Raw genomic sequence first — 26,576 nt, 5'->3', positions numbered from 1 at the left:
GTTTCAAACCCGTGAGACCTCAGTTCATCTTTGGAACATAGTTTTGATTTATTTTAGATTTAGTCTGAGAGCTCTCAGTCCCTCCATTGAAACTGTGTGCACGGTATACAACTATACTTTCATAGAGTTTTTTTTAGATACTGGCTCTTCATGAATTAAACGAGGTTGGAACTTCTTATATGGGCATTTCTCCCAGAAAAACGCACCCGCGCACCCATCGACCTGAGCAAGACTGAATGGGACTTGCTCTGGAAGAAGTGTGATTTCGGTTGTAAGAGAAAAATTAATATTTCAGCTTCCTAAAGAACCCAGCGTTATGAAAACAGTGCATGTAGCTTGATTTGCCCGGGTAGCAACAGAGTTTCACAAGTTTGTTTGTTGATGAATGTTTTAGAAACAAGGCCCAGTTCGACGCTGGAATTGCACATTGTTTGATACTGAAAAATGGAGCGGTTCCAGCTATAAATGATCCCGGTCATGATTCAGAACTGCAGACGTAAGTGAAACGGCACCAAATGTCTGTGTTTTGTTGGCAATCGGTGCTCAAGTGCTCGTCACGCTTTAGCTCTGCCCATGGCATGGCTCCGGGAACTATTTTTTTTTTCTGGAGAGAATCTTAAAGCTGTATCTTTCTTTTAAAAAATGACTAAATAAAACACTTTTTGGAGATATGACAGATGCAGTACTCTACAGCTGCTCAAGATTAACATGAGATTGAGTGAAATTATATGATATTGACTGATATGTGTTATGTCCCCTTTAAAGTTTACCGTCTCTCAGAGAGCATATATACTTCTAGTTATATATATATATATATATATATATATATTAGCATTTTATTTTCAATATATTACTTCTAGTTAAAAAATAATAATAATAAAATAAAAATGTGTGTGCTGCTTTGTCATTTCAGCAGTATTACCAAAATTATCTTGGGAGGCCTTTGAATATCATCTTAAATAATGTAGGTGCCTTGAAGTCAAAAAAGGTTGAGAATGTCTTATTAAATATATTATACATGCTTTTCATTTTTTTTAAAGCTTGTGTTATTTCAACCCCCAAGCGTTTAAGAGTTCAACCATTTGTATTAACTTGTATTAAAATTCAAGTTGACCATGACGCATTCCTAATATAGCAATTGTGGTCTTCCACTGAGTTCATACTTTCACGACATTATGTTGCTTCAATTCAGTTCACATTTATTTATAGAGCACTTTTCACTATAGACATTATTTCCAAGCAGCTTTGCAGGAGATTCATGTTTTAACATTACAATTAAGAGTAATGTTATCATGACTTTGTCAAAGTAATGTTCAAAAGACCGCAAGTTCCCCTTTGGGACAGGGGCGATTCAAAAATCTCTGGTGTCTGCTTATAACTAAATGTGTCAACGTTTTTGATCAAATCGACTTCATAAATGATTCAATGACTCACTCATCAAAACTTCTCGCCATATATTACCCTAATTTACAGAAAGAGTCACTAAATATATCTCCACCACCAATGCATAGGCCAACAGTCTTCTTAAAAGGCACAGACAAAAACCCTTTGGATTGATATCAGAATGGCACTCAAGTAAACCAGCAAACTGTTTTATAAAATAATACATACGGTATGATTCTACATTTGTAATGTTATCTGTCGGGTCTCGGGGCTAATCACCTGCCTTTTTGGTGTGTGTGTGTGTGTGTGTGTGTGTTTATCACTTGTCAGCTCACCGTGTCTACCTGTTTGAGTTTTCCCCGCCCTCCTTGTTTCTGTGTTATGAACCTTAATTGCTCGCCACCTGTTTTCTATGTTCTTCTAATTTTACACCTTTATCATTCCCTGTGTTTCTCTGCCTATTGTCAGACTGTTGTTACTCGTTTCAATAGCTCGGATCTTCTAGCTGTTCTTAGCACTCACCTTTGTCGTGTCTTGTCCTCAGGCTCCAGTGTGTTTAGCTGTTTTCTCTGCCCCCTGTTCCCCAGTGCAGAGCTCTTGGAAGCTTCAGTGTCATCCCTCCGGTCTCAGTGGTCGTACAAATAACTGTGGAACGTTACTCATCGGTTTGATTCATCTGCTTCGACTATTCTTCCAGTCACTACGAGTAATCCTGTGAACGTGACTCATCTGATCTGCCTCCTCTGCTTTAAATAAAGCCTTGCGTAAACCCGCATCTGAATCCTGCCCATTTCTCCTGACATAACAGTCTGACCAGATCATGGATTCAGCGGGATCTGATCCGCTCCGCTCGGCTCTCGTTCAGCAGGGAGTTTTGTTGGGACAGCATGCCACCCAGCTCGGCACCACCGCGCGGAAAGTGGACACTCTCACTGCCCGGGTCTCCGAGCTCATCGCACGGGTGGACGGTCTTCGGCGAGAGGCAACGAGCGGATCCGTTCTTCACACCGGTATGTTCCACGAGCCCGAACCTCATGCCAACAATCCGCCGGTCTATGATGGCGATCCTAACGCCTGTCAAGCGTTCCTCTCCCAATGCTCGCTGGTGTTCGCTCTGCAGCCCCGGCGTTACGCAAAAGAAGAGGCCAAAGTTGCGTACATACTTACACTTCTTTCGGGCCGTGCCCGCGAATGGGGGATTGCCGTATGGAGATCGCGGGCTTCCTGTTGTGCAACCTTCGCGGACTTCAGTCATGAGATGGCAAAACTATTTGATCGCTCAGCTCAGGGAGACGAGGCGGCGGCCCAGTTATCGCGTCTGACTCAGGGGAGGAGCTCTGTCACGGACTACGCCATCCAGTTCCAGACTTTAGCGGCGGCCTGTGGCTGGAATGAGAGCGCGCTGCGCGCCCGCTTTCTTGAGGGGTTGGATTTCGCCATTTCATACGAACTCGCGGCCATAGAGCTCCCGCAGGAATTGGATAACCTCATTAATCTCGCGCTCCGTATTGAGGGCCGTCTCAGCCGCCGCCGCAAGCAACGGCAAACTCCCGCCCCGTGGCGCCACCTAGAGTCCTCTTCAGCCAGTTCAGCCGACCGACAGCCCTCGGAGGAGCCCATGCAGTTGGGTCGTTTACGGCTTACACCACAACAGAAGCAGGAGCGTCTGTCGTCGGGGGCGTGTCTATACTGCGGCGGGGGAGGTCACTTCGCTCTTCACTGTCCGTTAAAGGGCCAGGGGCCACCAGTGAGGCGGAGCGTCCTGGTGGGCACGGTTCTTAGTGCAAGCTCTCCTGCAGCACGGACTCAGCTGCCGTTCCAACTCTCCGTCCAGAGTCAATCTCACGCTGGACTCGCCCTTGTGGATTCAGGGGCTGAGGGGAACTTCCTCGATGCTGCTTCTGCCCAACGATGGAGAATACCACTTATCCCCTTAGTTAGTCCCGTATCAGCATGGTCGTTAGCTGGCCGTCCCCTTACCACCATCACTCACATCACCCCCAAGTTAAACCTTCATATTGCTGATAGCCATAGCGAGCTGATCGAGTTGTTTATTATTGATTCCCCTAAGGCCCCTTTAATTCTGGGACACCCATGGCTGCACAAACACAATCCTCACATTGACTGGGTCAACAATTCCGTGTTAGCCTGGAGTCAGTCTTGTCACGTGTCATGTTTGGGTGCTGTTTTTCCTCCTGTCTCTGTGTCTTGTCTTCCTCAGGAGGATCCCTCGGACCTGGCCGGTGTTCCTGCGGAGTACCATGATCTTCGGGCGGTCTTCAGTAAGGCCCGGGCCACCTCGCTACCCCCGCATCGCCCCTACGACTGTGCCATTGATCTTCTCCCGGGCTCTTCTCCGCCTAAGGGTCGTTTATATTCCCTTTCGGGTCCTGAAAGAGAGGCCATGGACAAATATATACGTGAGTCACTTCAAGCTGGGCTCATCCGCCATTCCTCCTCTCCCGCTGGTGCAGGTTTTTTCTTTGTTCAGAAGAAGGACGGCTCCCTGCGCCCCTGTATTGATTACAGAGGTTTGAATGACATTACTATTAAGAACAGGTACCCCCTACCTTTAATGTCTTCTGCTTTTGAGTTATTACAGGGAGCTCGCGTCTTCACCAAGTTAGACCTGCGCAACGCCTACCACTTGGTGCGCATTCGGGAGGGGGATGAGTGGAAGACGGCGTTTAACACTCCTTCGGGACACTACGAGTACTTGGTTCTTCCGTTTGGTCTTACCAATGCTCCAGCCGTTTTCCAGGGACTCGTCAACAGCGTGTTGGGTGACATGATCAATCAATTTGTCTTCGTGTATTTGGATGATATCTTGATTTTCTCCCCTTCTCTCCAATTACACACCCAGCATGTCCGACGGGTTCTCCAGCGCTTACTAGAAAATCAGTTGTTTGTCAAGGCGGAGAAGTGCGAATTCCACGCTGAGTCAGTTACGTTCCTTGGCCACATTATTTCCACGGAGGGGATCAAGCCAGATCCCACTAAGATTGAAGCTGTCGCCCAGTGGCCGGTCCCTGACTCCCGGAAGGCTCTGCAGCGATTCCTGGGTTTTGCCAACTTCTACCGGCGATTCATCAGAAATTTTGGTCAGATCGCTGCACCGCTCACAGCCTTAACCTCCACCAAGGTGTCCTTCAGATGGAACCGGGAGGCGCAGGTAGCCTTTGACATTTTAAAGTCCCGTTTTGTCTCTGCACCTGTTCTGTTGGTTCCAGATCCTGAGGCCCAATTCGTTGTGGAGGTTGATGCTTCGGACGTCGGGGTTGGCGCAGTTCTATCTCAGCGTTCCCTCCACGATGGGAAGCTCCACCCTTGTGCATTCTTCTCTCGTCGTCTCAGCCCTGCAGAACGTAACTACGACATCGGCAATAGAGAACTGTTGGCGGTACGATTGGCCTTGGGTGAGTGGCGTCACTGGTTGGAGGGGTCAGTGCAGCCCTTCTTGGTCTGGACGGATCACAAGAACCTGGAATACGTCCGTTCGGCCAAGAGGCTGAGCTCGCGCCAGGCCCGTTGGGCGCTCTTCTTTGCCAGGTTCAACTTCACCCTCTCGTACCGGCCGGGCTCTAAGAACACCAAACCTGATGCCCTCTCTCGTCTGTTCGATGCTCCAGGGGGGGAGGTTGCGGCCGAGGCCATCCTTCCTGAGGGGGTGGTGGTCGGGGCTCTTTCATGGGGTATCGAGCAGCGAGTTGAGGAGGCCGGTCGAGGGGTGCAGGTGCCAGGAGAGTGCCCGGCGGGCAGGTTGTCGGTGCCGGCTGTGCTGCGCTCTGAGGTCCTTGAGTGGGGTCACTCATCCAGGTTAGTCTGCCATCCAGGTATTCGGAGAACGTTGTCTGCCATCCGACAGCGTTTCTGGTGGCCTACTATGGCCGCCGATGTTAGACAGTTTGTGTTGGCCTGCCCCACATGTGCCCAAAGTAAGACGGTCAATCGTCCTCCTGATGGTCTGCTAACCCCTCTCCCTATCCCTTCCCGTCCTTGGTCACACATTGCCCTTGATTTCGTCTCTGGGCTTCCTCCCTCGAAGGGTAACACTGTGGTTCTCACGGTGGTGGATCGCTTTTCCAAAGCTGTTCATTTTATCCCCCTGTCCAAGCTGCCCTCCGCCCGGGAGACCGCCCAACTGGTGGTGGACCACGTCTTCCGTCTCCATGGATTTCCGGTGGATGTGGTTTCTGATAGGGGTCCCCAGTTCGTCTCCCGGTTCTGGAGGGAATTTTGTAGACAGATTGGGGCCTCCGCAAGTCTGTCTTCAGGGTTTCATCCCCAGACCAATGGGCAGTGTGAGCGGGCCAACCAGGATCTAGGAAGAATGCTCCGCTGTCTAGCATCCAACAATCCGAGTTCCTGGTGCCAGCAGCTCTCATGGGCAGAATACGCTCATAACACACTTCCGGTGGCCGCGTCAGGTATGTCCCCTTTTGAGTGTTCTGTTGGTTATAACCCACCTTTGTTCCCCTCACAGGAACCCGACGCAGCGGTTCCATCCGCCCTGGCTTTCGTCCAGCGCTGCCGTCGCACCTGGGAGAAAGCCAGGAGGATTCTGATCCAAACCTCTGGCCGAACCAAGACTGCAGCTGATCGTCGCCGATCCTCTCCTCCTGCCTATGTGTGTGGTCAGCGGGTTTGGCTTTCTACCAAGGATCTGCCTCTCCGGGCGCCTTCTCGTAAGCTGGCACCCAGATTCATTGGGCCATTCCGCATCACCAAGGTGGTTAGTCCGGTGGCGATCAGGCTCAAGCTCCCTCCAACTTTTGGTCGGGTTCACCCGGTATTTCATGTTTCCAGGGTCAAGCCGGTGTTCTCTTCCCCCCTTAATCCTGCTTGTAGTCGGCCCACCCCCCCGCCCCCTCGTCTTGTGGATGGATCTCCCACCTATACGGTTAAGAGATTACTCGATGAGCGGCGCCGCGGCAGGGGGTTTCAGTATCTTGTGGACTGGGAGGGGTATGGCCCAGAGGAGAGGTGCTGGGTGCCGTCCCGGGACATTCTGGACCGCTCGTTGATTGAGGACTTCCGGCGACATCGAGGTAGGGCCCTTCCTAGAGCGTCAGGTGACGCTCCTGGGAGGGGGGGTACTGTCGGGTCTCGGGGCTAATCACCTGCCTTTTTGGTGTGTGTGTGTGTGTGTGTGTGTGTGTGTGTGTTTATCACTTGTCAGCTCACCGTGTCTACCTGTTTGAGTTTTCCCCGCCCTCCTTGTTTCTGTGTTATGAACCTTAATTGCTCGCCACCTGTTTTCTATGTTCTTCTAATTTTACACCTTTATCATTCCCTGTGTTTCTCTGCCTATTGTCAGACTGTTGTTACTCGTTTCAATAGCTCGGATCTTCTAGCTGTTCTTAGCACTCACCTTTGTCGTGTCTTGTCCTCAGGCTCCAGTGTGTTTAGCTGTTTTCTCTGCCCCCTGTTCCCCAGTGCAGAGCTCTTGGAAGCTTCAGTGTCATCCCTCCGGTCTCAGTGGTCGTACAAATAACTGTGGAACGTTACTCATCGGTTTGATTCATCTGCTTCGACTATTCTTCCAGTCACTACGAGTAATCCTGTGAACGTGACTCATCTGATCTGCCTCCTCTGCTTTAAATAAAGCCTTGCGTAAACCCGCATCTGAATCCTGCCCATTTCTCCTGACAGTTATCATGTTAGCATTCATACTATAATGAGAAGTTGTTCCAGTTCCAGCTGTGTTCTTCCTGTCTGAATGCAGAGCACAGCGATTTGGGAAGTTTCTGCTGAACTGGCAGCAGCTGTAAGAGCCGAGTGGAAAGAGTGACTGAGTCTCCTGGATGTGAGGAGTGAGTCAGACACCCCCCACCCCCCAATCCCCATCACTTGATCATCATCATCATCATTTAGTCATCACTTCAGTTGAATCCAGAACAGTACAGCCATTTCAACTTCCTCCCAACAGAAGAATCCACCCATTTTTTTGTTTGCTTGTACGACTCATTAAGGGTTTTAATGCAACACATCTACCCTGTTACCCAGTTATCAAGTGAAAATCGCTCAGTTACCACAGTGAGATAAAAATGCATAACTATGGTGAGATATAAAGATAATCTCCTCTAAAAACCTGAAACTTGAGACGTTCGGGTCAAGACGATGATTGTGGCTTTTCTTTGAGATCACTCACTTGTGGAAGTCACACCTCGCTGACAGGAAGCATCTGCATCTGGCGAGCTCACATGTTTGCAGTCCCCTAGAAGTACTTGCAAACAAGCCTAGACCCATAAACAAATTGATTTGTCATGCACAACATCAGACTTCTACAAAAATATTTGTATTTTCATAGCACACGTCTGAAATTATTCTTATAGTATTGTCTTGGTGCATTAACACACACGTTCTTTACGCTCCTTAAAGTTTTGAAAGCTCTTGAAATGAGTCAATTGTCTGTGAATGCAAACAGAAACCTTTAGAAGTTCATTACACTTGGCAGCATCGCAAATATGTTCCTCCTGTTGAAGGCTCCATCGATGTGCGCTCTTTGCAAATAGTATAGATACAATGATTAGGAGCATCAAAAAGGGTGCGTGGGGTGGATGGCATGCCATTCGCTCCCAACGGTAAAACTAACCATATGTTGGACTGCAGACCTTATGGAACTTCTTTTGAGGTTCCTGAGCATCTGGAGTTGTTTAACTTCAAACACTTCCAGACACTGTGGGGGAGGGAGGGAGGAGGGGGAAAGTTAAATATTCACAGCTCTGTTTCTGAGGTAAACACATCTGCAGACATTGTTTATGCATTCACCATGAACGCGAGACGATGAGAAGCAGAAAGCGTAGTCTGTTAGTGTATATGGTTTAGCTTAACCGTGTGCATGTGTGTATGTGTGTGAGTGTAAGAGAGAGAGAGAGAGAGTGTAGGGGGTTGTAAGAGGTTGGCTGACCATCCTAGACAGCCCCTTCCTGACTACATCGCTGACAGGAAGTACAGAAAGAAAAGGAGAAAAAGAGACGTGAACTTTTCTGTTTCTCCTCTTTGTGGGTTTTCTGCATTTTTTATGATTTCACTTACCCTCATCTGCAAAAAGAATACCTAATTCGGGAAGCGCTCCAAAGAGAAAAAGACAAGGCGTGAAGCAAGAATATGGAGGACAACTTTTGCGGTGTTCTGGGGCATTCTATGAGGGATTATTTGTGACGCCAGGGAAGAATGTTGAGCGTGAGAAGTGAATGATGAAAACAGCTGTTGGGACTCAGAAGACGGAGCGTCCTGAGAGTAAGTAGTTAGATACATAAAAAACAACCACTTAATATATAAACACAATGTAGCTTTATAGCAATATAGCAGAAAAGGTATTTGTTAAGTCGTAAAATTATGGTCACTTTTTTGGAAGAGATTCACTACCAGGCTGGATGAACGGCAGTATCTGGAAAGCTGGAAGGGTTTAAGTTTTTATACTTAAAAAAAAAAAAAATCTATATAAATCGCAAAAGTGTAATATTGAATGATTATCAGGGGTCCGACTGTAAAAGCCTAATAACCGTTTATTAATGAAATCCATTTTACTAGGCCACTAATCTGAATATGTGGGAGGGACGACCATGATCCAGATCTGTTTCTTTTCAAATACACTTGAAAATATGCAATGGGTTTGTATATTTGGAGTGCTTTTAAAACATAAATGTAAAATATTTTTGCTTACCAACAACTCTTTAGGTAAATATTTAAAAGAGTATTTAATATATATTTTACATGCAATGTTATTTAAAAATTTTTCAATCAAATTTATTTTTTTTTAAACACACTTACCTATCGCACCGTGCTTTTCTCTATACCATGTCTCGCTTGGTCAGGTCTACTACCGGTTATATTTAATAGATATTATCACTTTATTGTGTTTGCAGAGATTGAAGATTAATGGGAAGGCAAAATAAATCAACTAGTCCTTGACAAATATAGAAATGTTAATATACTGACTACATTTATGAGTTCTCAAGTTCATGTACAGTAAGCAGACAATGAATATTGATAGGTTTGGCTCTCTGTCTAAAATGGTAAGGCTTAAGCATAAGCTCAAGCTATACAGTTCCATGAAGAATATGTTATGTGATATCACAGTACAACAATACCGCAAAAGTGAGTTCTTCTCAGGAACTGGAACAGGGAAACATCCTGGTAGAACGGAAAAGAGCAACAGCTTAACTGAGAGAACACAGAGAACAAAAACACTGCTATGATACACAAGGCTCATTTCATCCTCATATGAACATGCTGACGCATTCTCTGTTGCACAACACAATATTGGCACATTTATTATGATCATATGACATTGTGCGTTGACCTCATGTTTTACAGGGAAAGAGAGAAAAAAAATCGACATAGGCAGAGACTTCTGTTTTTTCTTTTATGTTGCAAGTCACTCTCGAGTTACAATGTGTTCACATTCAATTTTGTTCTACTGAGATCCTTGTATGATCTTTTTTTATTTCTGCAGGGTGATCTAAGAAACATTCATCGGATTCTTCTGAAAGTTCTGTTTGTCCTCATTATGCACTATGCTGTCCCCTGGCCCTTCCACAGCACCGTCAGGCCTCTCCAAACCCTCTTCCCCAACAATATCTTCACCCATTCAGGCATCTTTCCATCCACAAACCTCTCCTCTTCCTCTAAGTCCTCCTTCTTCCTTGACTTCTACACTGACCTTCCCATTGGTTGATATCTCTGACAAGGCATCCCCTGACCCTGCCCCTCAACCGCCTCCTGTTTCATCCTCAATCTCATGTGTACAACCTTCCTCACCTCAACTTAACTCCAAATCATCCTCACCTCCTCCCCAGAAACCCATGTCTCCTCAGGGCCCAAAGCCACCCCTCCCAGCACAACTCCCCTCTGCTCTTCCTAAGAGCACCTCCACTGCTCTGCCTAAACCACCTCCACCTCCACCTCCTGGCCTTAGGCCCTCATCTCCACCTCAACCCAGACCACCTCCACCGGTAGTCCCAAAACCACAAGTCCCTACATCTCCAGTTGGCAAATCTAATAAACCTATTCTTCCTGGTATCAGCATCCTTGAGAAACTGATTAAGACGTGTCCAGTGTGGCTTCAACTGGGAATGAAGCAGGACAGAGCCATGCACATACTGAGCAAGGAGTTTCCTGGGGTGAGAATTTCATGCTGTTTTATTATTTATTTTAACAGGCAATCAAATACATTTTAAACCATTGTGCCATGCTTGAATGCTTTTCCAGCATTTTTCAAGAGAATATATTGTTTTAAAGATGTCGCATCAAGTTCAAACAAATGTAACTTCAAACTTCAGAACAGTCCAAAAGAGTGGAGCAGTCAGAAGAAGTGGGGAGAAGGCATGGGGGATTTCTCTAATACAAAATCATTCCAGTTGCTCCCTGAAAAATCCCACAATACACAGAAAAAACTAGGGAGTGTCTGAGCTCACTTTGAAGTCACATTTCTGAAACGTAAAACATAAATTACATACGCCAACTAAATAAATTAAACGTGATCTCATGAGAATACGTGTGTATTTTTACGTTAAATGTGGTTCTAACACACGTACATTTACTTACGTTTTTATGCACATAAAAACGTACGACTTAGACGTATTTATAGCAGTAAAACGTACAGTAAAACGTAGCAGCTAAAAAAACGTAAATGATCTAACGTAAAGTGTGAATGTATATGAATTCCCATGTATTAATATTAAAATCGTGGCTTTAATGATTTAAATCTGTTGTATTTAATTGTCATATCAATACATGTTTTTATTGAATTTATGGAAAGTAGTTTACTCATCTACTTAATAGGAAATAACATTTCTGTGCATGCTGCAAACCATAGATACACAAAAGCACAGCATAAAATTACAAATCGCATCCATTTTATTTGTTTGCTGTACTCCATATCTTTAGAATCCAGATGTTTGCAAGGAACATATCCATATCAATCGATCTTCATCTTCATTCTCAGCAACAGCGACCATCACAGTCAAAGCCCGCGCTCGTTATGATTCGAATTTGAAAATAGTGCCAGTGCACCACCCTCGAGAAACGTTACGACATGGTTTACGGCACTGATATCGAACTCTCATTGGTTCTCACATAATTCGTCACAGATCGCGACATGTCGTGTTTCAGTTAATAGACATTTGAACGGGCTGCAAGGAAGTCGACCGGAAGTTGAAGTCGACCGTGTGCCGCCATCTTGTACATCTTGTTTACATCTGAGGCGCTTAAAGACTCCGTTTGTCCATTTTTTATTTCTAAAGATACACGACAATGTATAAAGGGCTCCATTACCTTCTATGTTACATTATGGCCCCGTAGAAACAGTTTTTGTAAAAATAGGCTAATGATTGCGTCATAACCACTCGTCTCTCTGTCGCATTACCGTACAGACAGGAGGAGAAGCTCGCAGGCAATTAACTTAATATGGCATACTGGCGTTACATTTTAAAATACTATACAAAATAATTAATCAGAATATTTACTCCTGCTCACTCACGACAAAGAACTGCCCGCTCAAGCTCGCCATCTCTGCAAGATTAACGATGGCAGTTTGCACGCACAGCTACTATAAGATTTACATCTGTCAGACAGGTTGCTGTTGCTGATGATGTAAAAATGGGCTTCACTTGTCTCAATTGAGTTCCATTGGGGTCGCTGTGTCCATTTCTTTTACTGTCTATGCATTTGAAATCAGAACTGCGCCAGTGCACCTTCATGGAGAGAAGACGATTCATATTTTCACGGATTAATAAATTACATTCTGCTCTGTACCCTATAAAAACTATTACCTCCAGAGAGGACTGCGACTGGAACTCATTAACATTTGAACTACTTTTGGTACCACTTTTGATATTTTCGCACAAAATAAATGATTAACGTTATATTTGTTTGTCTGTTATTTGTTTATTTATAACAGTAACGTTATGTAGTTTTAAGAAATGGTTATGGGTAGGTTTAGGGGTAGGTGTAGGATTAACGTTAGTGGCTCAAAATAATGTTTTAATGTTATATTTTTTTCTAAAATTGTGTTTTATTATGTTTTATTATTTTAACATTCTGTATAAAATGGGTAGGTTTAGGTTCGGGTGGGGTATAGGCATCTTACATTTATCAAAAAAAAAAATTATAAAAAGGGAAAATATACATAAATATTAAAAAAAATTATCAGATACGCATTGAAAAGCAGCTTCATGAGCAAATTTCTATGGATAACTGACTGGTCAGAGAACACGTTCTATCTGTACGTATTTGAGGTTGTTTTTACATAAATTTCGATACATATCGAACCTGTAATTACGTCCACATAATACGTAAATGACGCTGTAAATACGTAAAGGCACATACGTATTGGACAGTTTTAATTTACGTCTAAATATGTACGTTTTGATTGTGAGATCAGGCTGCTGAAACGTAAAACATAAATTAAATACGCCAACTAAATAAATATAATGACACGCTATAGAAGATTTGAAAACTTTTTTTATTTTTTTTACATAATTCATATATTTCAACATAAATGCACATTGCTAGACAGGAAGGCCCAATAAACACATTTATTTAACATTTTAACAATTAATATGTGGCTGAAATGTTTTAAGAACAGTAACACAGTGATGTGTTAAAGAGAATAAAAAATAATTTCAAAAAGAGATCAGTTCTGTCTTTTGTTTAGTTTTTGAAGATAGACTTGAATGTGCATGATACAAACCTAAATTTTTATAATTCATGACTGAAACATTTTGCAACATGATTTTGATGTACCATTTACATGGTAATGCAATGTTTGAATTTAAAATGGGTTTCAAAGGATGAATTTTGAGATTTTAAGTTTTCATTTGATATATAATTTCTGATGATTTCTAAAATGTGATAGAGAAAAAGTCAACGAAGAAGTCTTTTTTTAAACAAAGGTCAAAACTCCTGTTATAATTTAGATTTTTGAGGGTGCACTCTTATCATAAATTAATCTATTACTTTTCCTACATGTTTAACCAAAAAAAAAAACATTGGGAAAATATATATTTGGGAGTTTTAGACCTTTCCAACGATTTGTAATATTGTAATAATGTATAATATACCTAACCTAACTTACCAGTGACCAAATTTGTGTACACAATCTACTAATTCATGAGCTCAGGAGCTAGGGAGCTGATTGAGACGCACCCTAAGTCAAAGAAGCCTCTTAGCTAGGATGATTAGTAGTTGTTTTGCTTCAAAAACACTGCAGCTTTTTCTAATTCCAAAGACCTTAGATAAATCTAAAAAAGTTCCACACTTAAGGCAGCATGTGAACATTGTCTGGTCCAGCCTGAGCTTTGTTAGCAGTTTTTGATATTTTAAGGATTTTCTCCTTCAAGCAGACAGAACTTAGTCTTGGATGCTTGAAATAGCTAGAGGTGCTGCCACCAAGCGAAGAGACTTCACTTGTGTGTGAACATACAGTACTTTAACAAGTCCATCTTAATGTTATTAATTACTTATCCTGATATGATTCCATTTACACCATAGTACAGCTGAACTGATTGTGTCAGTTGTTTGATTTGCAGATCTTTTTAGTCAGGAGGGATGCAAGTCAAAAAACAATGATTCTGGCAGTACACCTTCCTGACCAGCTGGGAGAGCCCCATGTCAAAGAACTGCATATAAAGGAAGAAAAGTCCTGTAAGTTATTTTGCATTGAGAAATGAGTGTTCTTTCAACTTGATTTAGTAAAGTGTATGCATAGAATGCCTTTATGCCAGGAGACAAACCCACACACAAACACATTTGCATACAGACCTGAACACATCCACACAGACAGGCCCACGCACAAACTAATTTGCATACATACCTGATCACGTCCTTCAGAGTGAGTATAGAGATATAAACAGACCTGAAAGGGTATTGCAGGGGCTTGTTGGTGGGGGTTGTAGAGACTGTGGGCCATTGGTTTCCTGTACCTAGCCCTGCATTGCAGTTACAGGATGTCCTACACTGGCCTCTTATAGCTCTACTTCCTGGTGTCTCCGAGTGTGTGTGTGTGTGTGAGTGAGAGTGCATACATGTGGTCATTTTAACAATCTTTAAAAAACAGTCTTGCCTTTTTTGTCCAGCTGTTACAAAGCTGATAATTTGTTAAAGCTCTCTGTGTCGGAAATAAACTCTGTAAGTAAAAGGCGGTCAGTTCGACATGTTTATTTACACATTGCCATTCATCATTATCCCCCTTCTCACCATTACAGAAATTCACCACTGAGTTGTTTCTATTTTTGTGTTTCTACGTCACCAGGAAATAAGTCACACAAACAAACATCATAAACTAGTGGCACCCATAAATTGAAGTATTACGGCTGAAAAGGTCACATCGGGGACCTGATGTGAGCCTAGCATTAACACTTCTGTTTCTTTCATTTGCTGCAGTGCTATACCTTGAAGGGTCTGTACTTGTGTTTGAGAACATTTTTAAACTCATTGCTTTCTACTGTGTTAGCCGGTAAGATAAAAAACAAATCACATACCTCCATGAATACCTATTTTGCTTGATTACATATACACTCAAACTTTGTATTTATTTGTTATTTTTTTACTCAGCGACATCCTTCCTTTTCCCCTGAAGTTACCTCAGGTCATTCAAATGGTAGCTAAATATGAGGACATGGAGGTGATCTCTTCTCTAGGATCAGGTAAGAGAACAGTGGATTCATTTCAGTCTGGGTTAAGCTGCACTCATGTCTGTAGACGTACACTTTCTGAACTGTTCTCAGGATAGATCTATGGTAAATATAGCCAAATGTATTAAACAGATCTCTTATTCAGTAGCAGCCCTGACTCACATGCTGCCCTAGGCGAGAGGGGTGGGCAGAACAGATAGCGGGTACAATACCATGAAAATTCTGCAGTTGACTGAGTGTTTCATTATGTGCATGTATAAGTGTCCCATACCACCCTAGAGACTATTTAAAACGCATGTGGAAGGGTCAGAGCATGTGTATGTGTTCCAAATTTGGTGGACTCTGTGTTCACCTTCTTGTGTGTGCCTGCTCAAACGATAATTGCGGTAAACGGTAAAATTGCTTCATTAGCAATGAACCATGATTAGTATAATTAATACCAAGAACAACAACTAATATATATATATATATATATATATATATATATATATATATATATATATATATATATATATATATATATATATATATATATATATATATATATATATTAGTTGTTGTAAATTCAGATCATCTGATCTCAACATGTCACCTCCTACTGAAGACAACCTACTTGATGTTAAATTTAAAAAAAGCTTTTATTAGGTTACTAGATGTCTCATTCTCATTTGAGATGGTTTTTCAAACCACTGTTGAGATCTTTTCATGTAAAACGTCTTTCAATGAGGAAAAAAGTAGTTCCCATATTAGTGTTATTCCTTAACATTGCAAAATTTCTATGATAATCCATAGGAAATGGTGAACAAAGGTAATGGTACCAAAGAAAATGCGGTACATAAAGCTTAATGATACATTCTGAAGACATTTCCAGGCAGTCTGAATGATGAAATAATGCTGACATAATCAGCTTAATTTAGCAGTGTGCTAACATGAACACATTTCTCATGCCAACACAGAGTTCTGGAACTCAGCTCTGAATAGTCATGAGGAAGTGGAAAACATTGCTGGTAGTTGTGGCGCTCTGGATAGGCAGGGCCAAAGCAGCTCCTGTGAAATACAGATTTCCATCGGCAGTGACCGGCTTTGGTATGTCAACCCAATTTTCATTGAGGAATGCAGCAACAGCTTCGCGCCCACATCTTCTGCTCCTGTTTTGAGGACCCAGAGTCTCAACACACCAGTCCAGGCTCCTCCCATATTCAAGAGGCCGCCACCCCTACGTCCTCGTCCTCCCAGTGCACCTGATTGTTCTCTAAACAATGCATTAGCCAAGCCATCAAAAGGGGAGTTCGTGGCAGTTCTCAGTTCTCCTCCCCCTTCAGTTCAGAAAAGGGAAGGAAGTGACTGTGAATGTGCAGACAGAGAACAAGAGAGACAGGGAACTCCTGCCCCAAGCACTGAACGTGAAAAGCCAGCTGTCTTACGACCGGCTCAGGGCAAAGAAGGAAAACAGCTTTCTAATACGTCTTCACATCGGGCTCCTCCAATACCAATCCGACGGAGGATCTCTGAAAAGCAAGCTTCAGAGGAACCAACGCAGCAGGGAGTCCACACCAGCACTTCAACAGAGGCAAAGGACAATATTTCAGATGTCCCGGTAGCATCCCTCATTTGTCTTGATGACAGTATGGAAGAAAGGGACAAGCCTATGTACCCAGAGACCCAGCAACTTCATGAAGCGCCAGTGGAAGAGTCTAAGGTAACAAATGGGGCTCCAGTGGTGACTCTAGAGGTATCACCTCAACCGAAGAGACCTAATGCTCCAGTGGCACCTCCCAGGAAGAAAAGATTCTCTCAGAACCTGACTGGACAAGTCTCCCAAAGCTTTGTAAACTCAGTAATGCCAGTTCCTCAAGAGCCCACTTCCACTGTTCCTTTAAAATCAAGCAGCCCCAGTCCCATCCACCACTCGCTCTGCATCGATGCCGGTCATCCCAAAGTCTCGGATGTTTCTCTATACTCCCCTGATGGTGGAGCTCCACCAGACCATGACTCTTACTCAACCAGCAGCACAGAGGAGGAGGTTGATAACAACGTGGCAACAAGTACTGCAATGAAGAGGACCCCCACAATTATGTTAGACCGTGCCAAACTACGACTGTCAATGGTGTCTATGGCAAACCTCTCGAATGTCCTCACAGGCTTCATGAACGCAGACCGTAAGTTGCAGAAGCGCATTGTTGAACTGTCCCGGGATGGAAACACATACTTTGGGAACCTTGTTAAGGATTATCGAGCTTTCACTTTGGACACCATGCGGAAACATACCTCCAGCACAGAGATGCTCCAAGAAATCAGGCAGATGATAACCCAACTGAAAAGCTATCTGATCCAGAGTGCAGAGCTACAAAATCTTCAGGAAGCAGCTGGATACTCTGAGGAGAAACTGGGTAATTGACCTCTGCATTATATTTCCTGTCAAAACAGCTTTTTTAGTATCTAAACAATTGTTTGTGAAAATGTTCAGATTTTCAGCTTCTGATGAGAGTATGTTTCCATCTAAGCAAATTTATTTAAGAAAAAATTAAGATTATCTTAAAGCACTGTTTCCATTCCATGTGTTCTAGAGAACAAAACCATAGATTCTCTGAAAACCGGTATATATATATATATATATATATATATATATATCTGTGTTTCTCTCTGTTTTGCTGCTCAGTCCCTACAAAAAACCTAATGAAGAAACAAGACCACACTAGACCAAGATAACCTTCTATTTTCTATTCAGTGCTCAGAGAGAAAGTCCGGGATCTGCTAGCATTTCTAACTTCCATAGTGTTTGTGGTGCATTATGAAGAAAGCTTCGTATTTTCCCCTGAGGAAAATGAACACTTTCGCATACACTGAGACACAAGATACTGTATGTTTGCTGCTTTTCCTTCTCTGTAGCACCAGAGTATTAAAAATGTATTAATGTCTTAGTAAGACTTTCACAGTGATATAAGCGTATAATATTTGAAGCCATATCCTCACGGATTGCTATGATTTAAAGTTTGATAGGCTTCAGATAACGAATTTTTATATATCTTCGAGACTGTATGGAATTTATTTTATGTTTATGCATTAATTATACATAAAAAAAATTCAGTTGCTTGTGGTGTATCTGATAACTGTTTCCCTCCTCTTCAGAGATCATTATTGAAGCAGCCTTATGCAAAAGTGTCCTGAAACCCTTACGAGTGGCTGTGTATAACGGACTGAAGGATATCCACTCCCGAGCAGGAAATTTGAAGAAACTAAAAGAAAACCAGCAAGTGGTTCAGGCGACGACCACCACGGACCTAGGGGTCACCACCAGTGTTCCTGAAATGGCCGTTATGGAGAAAATTCAAACAAAGCTGGGGAACCTGCACCAAGAATATTCACCTCAAAAGAAGATCGACCTGCTCCTCAAGACATGCAAAATCATCTATGAATCTATGTCTGTTGGCTGTCCAGGTGGGTTTCTTTTGGCATATTATGAATTAAAGACCCTGATGAATGTACGGTTGATCCTATACTTATGATGCACATATATGTAACATATAGGTGTATAAATAGGTAAATTGAGCAACTTTCGGAAAAATTATATGAGTTAGATATATAATAAATAATATATTTAGTTATAGCTATATATAATGCTTTTAGGAACTGTAGCTTAGATCTTTACTCATCAGTTCCAGAGAATATAAAGGAAAGAGCACAACCTCTATATAGAAAGGGACAGAAAATAAGTAACCGATGTTTCTCTACACAGCCCAAACTCCTCCCTTCCTCCTCACCCCTAAATTAGTCCTAATTTAATAAAAGCTGTCATTAGCACCTCCAAAAAAGGAAGTGCTACGGCTGTTTGTGCAGAGAACTGTTTACAGATTTGGACATGCGTAGTATTTGCATAATATTAACTTTTAAAGCTTGAGTATAGTATTCCTCATCAAGAACAACAGTACAAAGTAACAAAGTACATATTAACCAAAATTTGAGCTAAACTTCAAAAAGTGATCATTTTTTGTATGTGAGATTCATAAGTTTAAAGCTTTAATTGACACTGACCAGCATATCTATTTTAATTAAAATTATGCAATTCCTGTCGCTTTCTTCAAAGTCATGACACATTGTTTGTCATTTTTTCAGAATTTTAGACACACTTCTTATGGATAGTTTTTTCATATAATACAGATTTTGTCATACAATTCTCTAATGTTAAATGTGCAATTCACAATTTATTGGATCTGATTTTAACATTATAACAAATTCAAATTTTTATTGTTGTTGCTGGATCTGCAGGACTGTGTTTTCAGAACATTTTTCTGATTTATACAGTACATTCTCTGTCATTTTTTCCATTATGTGATCAAGGCACAGTTTTCTAGACATAAAAGGAAAGTAAAAAGTATGTTATTACAGTGGTTTTAAACTGGCTTCAGGATCAGTATTTTACCCTGGACATCAAGTGCTGTGCCAATAAGACTGAAAATAAAAATCCTAAAACCTAAATAATATTCAACAACTTGAATTATTAATAGTAGCCTATCATGAATTATTTAGGCCTGCTATTATGCAAAATTGTTGTTACATAAAAAAAAATACATTTTTCAAATACAAAAATAACATTTTTATTGAAATGAAATGGTTTTCAATGGTTAATAAATCACAGCACAAAATACAGTGGGCCTCATTTATCATTCTAATGTAGAAACAAGTGCATATCCGTGTGTAAAAATTAATTTAGGACAGACTTCACGTGTGATTCATGAAACATTTGTATGCCGCCAATCTCATCGTATTAAAGATCGCATGATAATAAATGTGAAGGCAGAAAACATCATTTGAATATCACGCCCCTAAAAACACCCTTGTTTACAAGCATCACCCCTAGAGTTTACGACTCTGGGAACCGAAACCTGGACAAAATAAGGAAGTAAACTCATGAAAGAGAAATTGATCTAACGCCAAAAACACCGGTTAACCTTGTAATGGGCCTTGGTCTTGTGATTGGTAATGGTCTTGTTTACATTGCTATTCGTGCATATAAAGCTGTAGCCTTCTATATATATATATATATATATTTATGTAATTTTACCGGTTAATGATCGACTGTTGAGCTACATTTGACTTTTATTTTCGTCAGAAAAAAAATGAACAAAATGCTGTCATTCTATAATTCTCCACCGTATTTACTATGCTGCATTCAAGTTCGAATTTAAAAACTTGCGTTCACAAGCTGAGACCAGACGTAAGATTTGATCGTATAGCCACCAATCACGTCCATATTGATAAATTCTAAGTTTTGCGTTAAACAACCATATGCTAAATTTTCTGTCGTATGTTAATTTTGTAAATGAGGCCCAGTGTAGCTGGCACAAGCCATGACCTTGTTGCAGTCAAGCCATAATTAATGTGCTGTTGGACATCTTTTATCTTGCATAGTTTTGGTTATGGTTTCGAGAATAATGGTATGTCACACAGCTCATCCATTTTGGCATCTGCTTTAATGGACTGCTTCTATACCAAGTGATGAATGAATTTGTGCTAAAATAACTTTTTTAATTCTACAATTTTCTAACAATGCACAATTAGTCAGTTGGGTTTTACATTTACCATTGTTTTTGTTTTGTTTTTTCTCTGCTATCAGAGCAAACCATCATGACCCACCTTTGGGTTGCAACACATCAGTTAAGAACCACTGATCTACTATATTTCTTTTTTATCCTACGATGCACACTATTCTTGTTTCAGTGCTTTCTTTAATAGGTATTCATGAGCACTGAGGTTAGCCCAGGCAAGCAATTATTCACCCCACAGAACAGTCACAAATGAGATCCATGTCCTCTATTACAACTTCCAAACTGCAAACTTAAGCGATGGTTCACATTCTAGTCTCATGGGTATGATCAACAATCCTTTTCTGAAGTCCAAAACAATCACTGTTGTTTAGGGTATGGTTCATTTAATCAACGTATGTTTCACAAACTCTTATAAAATTTAGTTTTAGTATAACGTTATAATACCATTAACATTTTTACTTTTTTATAATTTAAAGAAGAAACCAATTCAATGTATAATTGACATTTCAGGCTTAACACTACAGAAAAGCACTAAAGTTTTTTTCAGTTAGAGTATTTTTAACTTGTTTATTTTAATATAAAAATATGGCATGCAGTTGCATGAAACAATTGTATAAACATCATTCAATGTAAAATGTGATAATAGTAATTAATCACAATTACAATTTCAACGGAATAATCGACAATTATGATTTTTGTCACAATCGTACTGCCCTATTTTGTAGTTTTTATTGCTCTCCGTTTGTTGATTTTATTATCTTAAATTAACCTTACTTTATTACGCTGCAGGTGCTATTTTTGGATCAATAATAAAAAGACTTGGTTTCCTGTGGCAATGTAATACCGCAGTAACTTGCACAGAGAACACTACATTGCCTGTAAATTACCAATATTAAAATGCAACCCATTGCAATGCAATTTTGTGTTATAATGGCTCTGCCACTGTTTTGAAATGAGCATTGAAACAGATGAAATCCCAATGAATCATTCTTTGAAAGCTCAATATACTGCAAACAAGTTACATCTGTGGTTGTGTGCAAGCCTTTGTATGATCATAGAAAACATTTAATTATTTAAATGTGAACAGGAATTGCAGCTGAACTGTGCAATTGAGCTGTTCAGCCTTTTTGAGTCATTCTTTCTTTGGAAGGCCAAGCAAAGTAGTTTCACTTGCACAATGAAACACACAGCATCAACATGATGGCACAGCAACAGCGAGCATAAAAGTCATGCCTACTTTCTTTCCATGAACATTTGGGCGGCGTTATGTAAATCTTCTCACACTTTGATGTAGAGATGTGGTGGCGTGTTGGAACAAGCCATTTTAGGAGGGTGTGGATGACTCTTAACTTTTAAAAAGAATATCTCTTTGTATTTGAGACTTCAGTCTTTGCAACTTTACAGATCTTCTTTATGCACCAAGAGCTCATAACACCAAAGAGAAAGAAAAATTTAAATCACATCGCATGACCCCTTTAAAAACACAAGTTGATGACATATTACATATTACTAACCATGGACTACAATTAACACAACTAGAATATGTGTGCTTGAAAACATTAAAATATCTTCATCTAATGTAAGCCACAGACCTTATTATACTCTGAAATCAACAACCGCTCCTCTAAAAACCCATTAAAAAAATTCCTGAGGGATCCAAGGGTGAATGAGCTTTCCAGTTTGACAGCTATTTTACTTACAGTCTTCTTTACTGCACCGGTGATAGAATAACAGCGACAGGTACTGGCTGAATTCGCTATTACTAAAGACTACATCTTTCATATTCACAGCTAGAGTATTGTTTTTTTTATTTATAAGTCAGATGTTTGTTTATGGCTGATTATATTTGATAAGTAATGGACATGGGTATACAGATACAGGCCAGTTTTTTCATCCAACAGATGTTGTTGTATTTGTCTAAAAGATTCATTTATCGAATGTCCGAATTTAAAGATTAAAAGTCTGAAGTTTTAAAATGATTTGTCCCTATTGCCCATAGAGCATAATGTCAGTCTTGTGACACTTAGAGTTTGCAGCACAGCTCTCTCAGCATATTCTGAATTGTATTGTATTGGCGGGAGTCCAGACGCAGTCCAGGGTGCATTTCTGTCCAGCATATATTTCTTATTCTACATACAAATAAAATACAGGGAGTGCAAATGACTAATCAGGAATCTGTGAAGTGTTGCAAAGAGTGTGTTCGGGAATGAGAAAATGTGTTCTGTTAGTGGACAATGCATCGATCTGTCCCCTGTTAGCAGCATTATCCACAATGCAGATTATATTCTCAAAGCAATGGATTGCTACGTACTGTACGAGTAAATTCCATTCAAATTTAGAAATAACTTGTTCTGAGGTGGTTGCATTATTGATGTGATATGTATGATTTAATGTTGTTGTATTTTATTAATGAATGTATTTTGATTATTTTTCTGATTGTTATGTAACAGGAAAGGCTCACGGGGCTGATGATCTCCTGCCCGTGTTGATGTACGTCTTGGCTCGCTGTAACATCAGCGATCTGCTGCTGGATGTGGAGTACATGATGGAGCTAATGGATCCGGCACTGCAGCTCGGAGAGGGTGAGGACACACACACACACACACACACACACACACACACACACACACCCAAGCCAGATTGTGAACATACAAGAACCCATAGCGACTGTAATCATGAAAATAATAGATAGATTGCTTAGGGATAATCACAAAAGATGCATTGTATTAAAAAGTATTTTGTGGTAGATACGATGATGATATTAAGATGATGTTAAGATTTTTTTAAATAAAATGCCTGACTCATTTATTTCAAAAGGATAATTTGACAGTACTTAATGTAAAAAAAATTAATTTTACAAAATTGTATTAAAGAAAGATTAATGGAGTACATTTTACAAGAATTTCAGTCTTTCTACTTCAAAATTTAAATTCAATGTATTGCTTGCTGTTTCTTTATAACCACGATAACCGAGTGAAAATTGTTTCTACATCTTTTGTGTGTGTGTGTAAATACATCAACTGAAATAATATTTAGCCCTTTTTTCCATCATTTATCTTAATTGGAAATAATTGTAATATTTTAAACAAGGGTGATATTTACCTTAATTTTCTAATTATCTTATTGTCTTATTTTAATGTTTTTTCACTCTTTGTTTAGATTTTCACAGCTTGTATAATGTAGCAGTAATTTTAAGATAGATTTTCATGTTTTAAGATTAAAAGTCTGGGTCTAGGATGAAAGGAAAACAATAAAATCAACATAAAATACATTTGAAAAACACCAAGTATGAAGTTGTTAGTGTCAATGAAAATTAACCCCAAGGAACAAAAACAAAAACACCAATAAATGCATATTATATATATATATATATATATATATATATATATATATATATATATATATATATATATATATATATATATATATATATATATATATATAATTTTAGTAACAAAGCAACACTGAACATCAGCTAGAATAGCAAAAGTTACAGTTATAACTAGTGCTATCAAATGCTATCGAACGCATATTAATCGCATCCAAAATAAACTTTTCTGTTTACATAATATATGAATGTGTCACTGTGTATATGTATTACGTATATAAAAATGCAAACACATGCTTTAGGAAAAATTAAAATTTTACCAAAATATATGCTGTATGTGAGTGTATGTATATATACATAAGTATTCACAGTTAACACACATATATTGTGTAAACAACAACTTTTATTTTGGATGTGATTAATCTTTTGAAAGCACTATTGTTATAACCATTATATATTTACATTCTTCTAGGTTCGTACTATCTCACCACCACTTATGGAGCTCTGGAGCATATCAAAAATTTTGATAAACAAGCAGTGACCAGACATCTGAGTTTGGAGATCCAAGACTCAATCCATCGATGGGAGCGTCGACGCACCCTAAACAAAGCCAGAGCGTCACGCTCCTCTGTACAGGTATCATGACCGCCATAATGGCTTAGAAAAGCATTGGCTAGTCAACTGAGAATTTATTTTTCTTCATGTTGTCATCTTCCTGTCAGGACTTCATTAACGTGTCCTTCCTGGAGGCTGGATCCAACACCAAGACCTTGGGATTGCGTCCCAACACTAACGCTAAGGACCTGTGCAATCAGTGTGCAGAGAAGTTTGAGGTGCTGGATCCCGATTCTTATTGTCTTAGTGTGCTGGTTGACGGCCATTACAAGCCTTTGGCTCCCGAGGAGTTTCCTCTCACCATCAAATCCACTTTGCACCACAGTGAGCCACGCAAGGAATACTATTTCGTCTACCGCCACGGTCGCTGGCCAGAACAAGAGTCTGTGGATCAGACACCATCTACACCAGCTCCTGAAGAGAGTTTGATATGAACTAATGCATTTGTATGAGTGTGTGTGCGTGTGTGAGTGTGTGTCAGTGATAGGTGGGTCTTTAGCAGAGGGTTGAGCTGCTTAAATGGACAACTTTAAATTACGATAGAATGTAAGTGATGCACAAGAATGTAAGCTGACATTACGATGCCTAACCACATAGCAGAATGTGCTATTTGCCCAAGGAAATTATACGAATACAAAATCTGGCTTACAGGCTGGCTGACATTTGCTTTTAAATGTACGCTGGAAAGGACCAGGACTGGAATCTGAAATCAGTTTTGAAAAGATCAATTTTTTTTTTCTCCTATAGGAAAAACTCACATGAAGAGCCTGCATTATTAAAAAAGAAAGACAGAAAAAAAGAAAATAAGTAATTTTCTGAGACTCAAGATTATCTGTACACACAGATAACAAATATATCCTTCTACTTAGTTAGCCTTTCCTTCAGCAGATCTGTTGCTCCCAAACATTATACAGTCCTTGAAAGTTTAATGATTTACAAATGAAACTTCATCTTTCCGACTATGGAAATCTTTTCACAACTCAGGGCTCAGCAGATTGTGACTCATACCCTGTTTCGGTGCTTATTTCTTCATTTATTCGTTTCTTTAAGCAATGCATCTTTAAAAACCTTGAATTGGTTATGCACCTGGCATTGCTCTTCTATCATATACTGCCATACAGATATGCTCTATTTGTTATATTTTATTCATATTTGGTTCACTGTCACTGCTTGTTTTTATATCACAACATATACAATAGTTTAGACATAAGCTCTGTTTTTTTGGCAAATTATTTGAAGCTGCATGAATGCATATGTATCACATTGTGTGACTGTTCCAGTGAGCACAACATTTATTAAACCAAAGACTGGTGTTATATTAAAAATATATTCTGGTAATACATTTTACATTATATACGGTGTGTTCACATGGAAATGGCAACTTTAATATGTTAGTTCCCTAAAAAATACCACTTCAGATTCCCATCTCATCATTTCTATGATATAGTATATAATGTAATTTATATAAATAATGAGTGAATTACAGCAAAAGGCTAATTCAAAAGAGTATGTGCAATCATTGGGTGTTCCTAACTAAACAAATAAAAGCACACTAACTCTAAACAAACTGTTAAGAGGGAATTTAAGGGTCTTTACAACTACAGTAACTCTTCAAGCTGCTACAGTGAAAATCTAAATGTGATTCGGAACAACACAGCCCACAGACAGTTATTTAAAGAAACCCTCATATTAGTTAGTACAAGAGATTTTGCAATAGCATCCATCTTGCTTGTGCATGAACAAAAATAAGAGGGGGTGTTTCACCTGTCAGATTTAAGAGAACCAAAGCTTTAGCTCCAAACTGAGTGGGAAGGATATCTGTGCTTTTACAAACACTGGAATTCTGGGTATTGGAGCTTATGGAGACAGAGAGGCTCAGCTCTGTTTATTGCATATCAATGACGGAGAAATACAGCAGGGTAAAAATCTGACTGTAATACACGAGATGATTGCAAATGGATGATGTCATGCTGTTCGTCCCTTCCAGATGTTACAGTTTCATTAATCCATCTCTGAAATCTCTGATTACAGTGTCATTCCATGAAAATCATAGAGTGGTTTGTG

At 40.3% G+C, this 26,576-nt stretch overlaps 1 protein-coding gene across 1 annotated transcript; it reads left to right on the top strand.

The window, feature by feature from the left end:
- The first annotated feature begins 8,221 nt into the window (after positions 1-8,221).
- LOC127976262 (ras and Rab interactor 3) lies at positions 8,222-25,240 on the top strand. The gene is made up of 10 exons (XM_052580554.1): positions 8,222-8,625; positions 9,845-10,511; positions 13,920-14,034; positions 14,773-14,845; positions 14,944-15,035; positions 15,980-17,413; positions 18,153-18,461; positions 23,020-23,151; positions 24,370-24,533; positions 24,620-25,240. The coding sequence occupies exons 2-10, from the start codon at positions 9,906-9,908 to the stop codon at positions 24,944-24,946; spliced, it is 3,252 nt and encodes a 1,083-aa protein (XP_052436514.1). The 5' UTR covers positions 8,222-8,625; positions 9,845-9,905; the 3' UTR covers positions 24,947-25,240.
- The last annotated feature ends 1,336 nt before the right edge of the window (positions 25,241-26,576 follow it).

This window comes from Carassius gibelio, chromosome B17, assembly GCF_023724105.1.
Source record: "Carassius gibelio isolate Cgi1373 ecotype wild population from Czech Republic chromosome B17, carGib1.2-hapl.c, whole genome shotgun sequence".
In the NCBI taxonomy this organism is placed as follows: domain Eukaryota; kingdom Metazoa; phylum Chordata; class Actinopteri; order Cypriniformes; family Cyprinidae; genus Carassius; species Carassius gibelio.
This window is presented reverse-complemented; position numbering and strand designations above follow the sequence as displayed.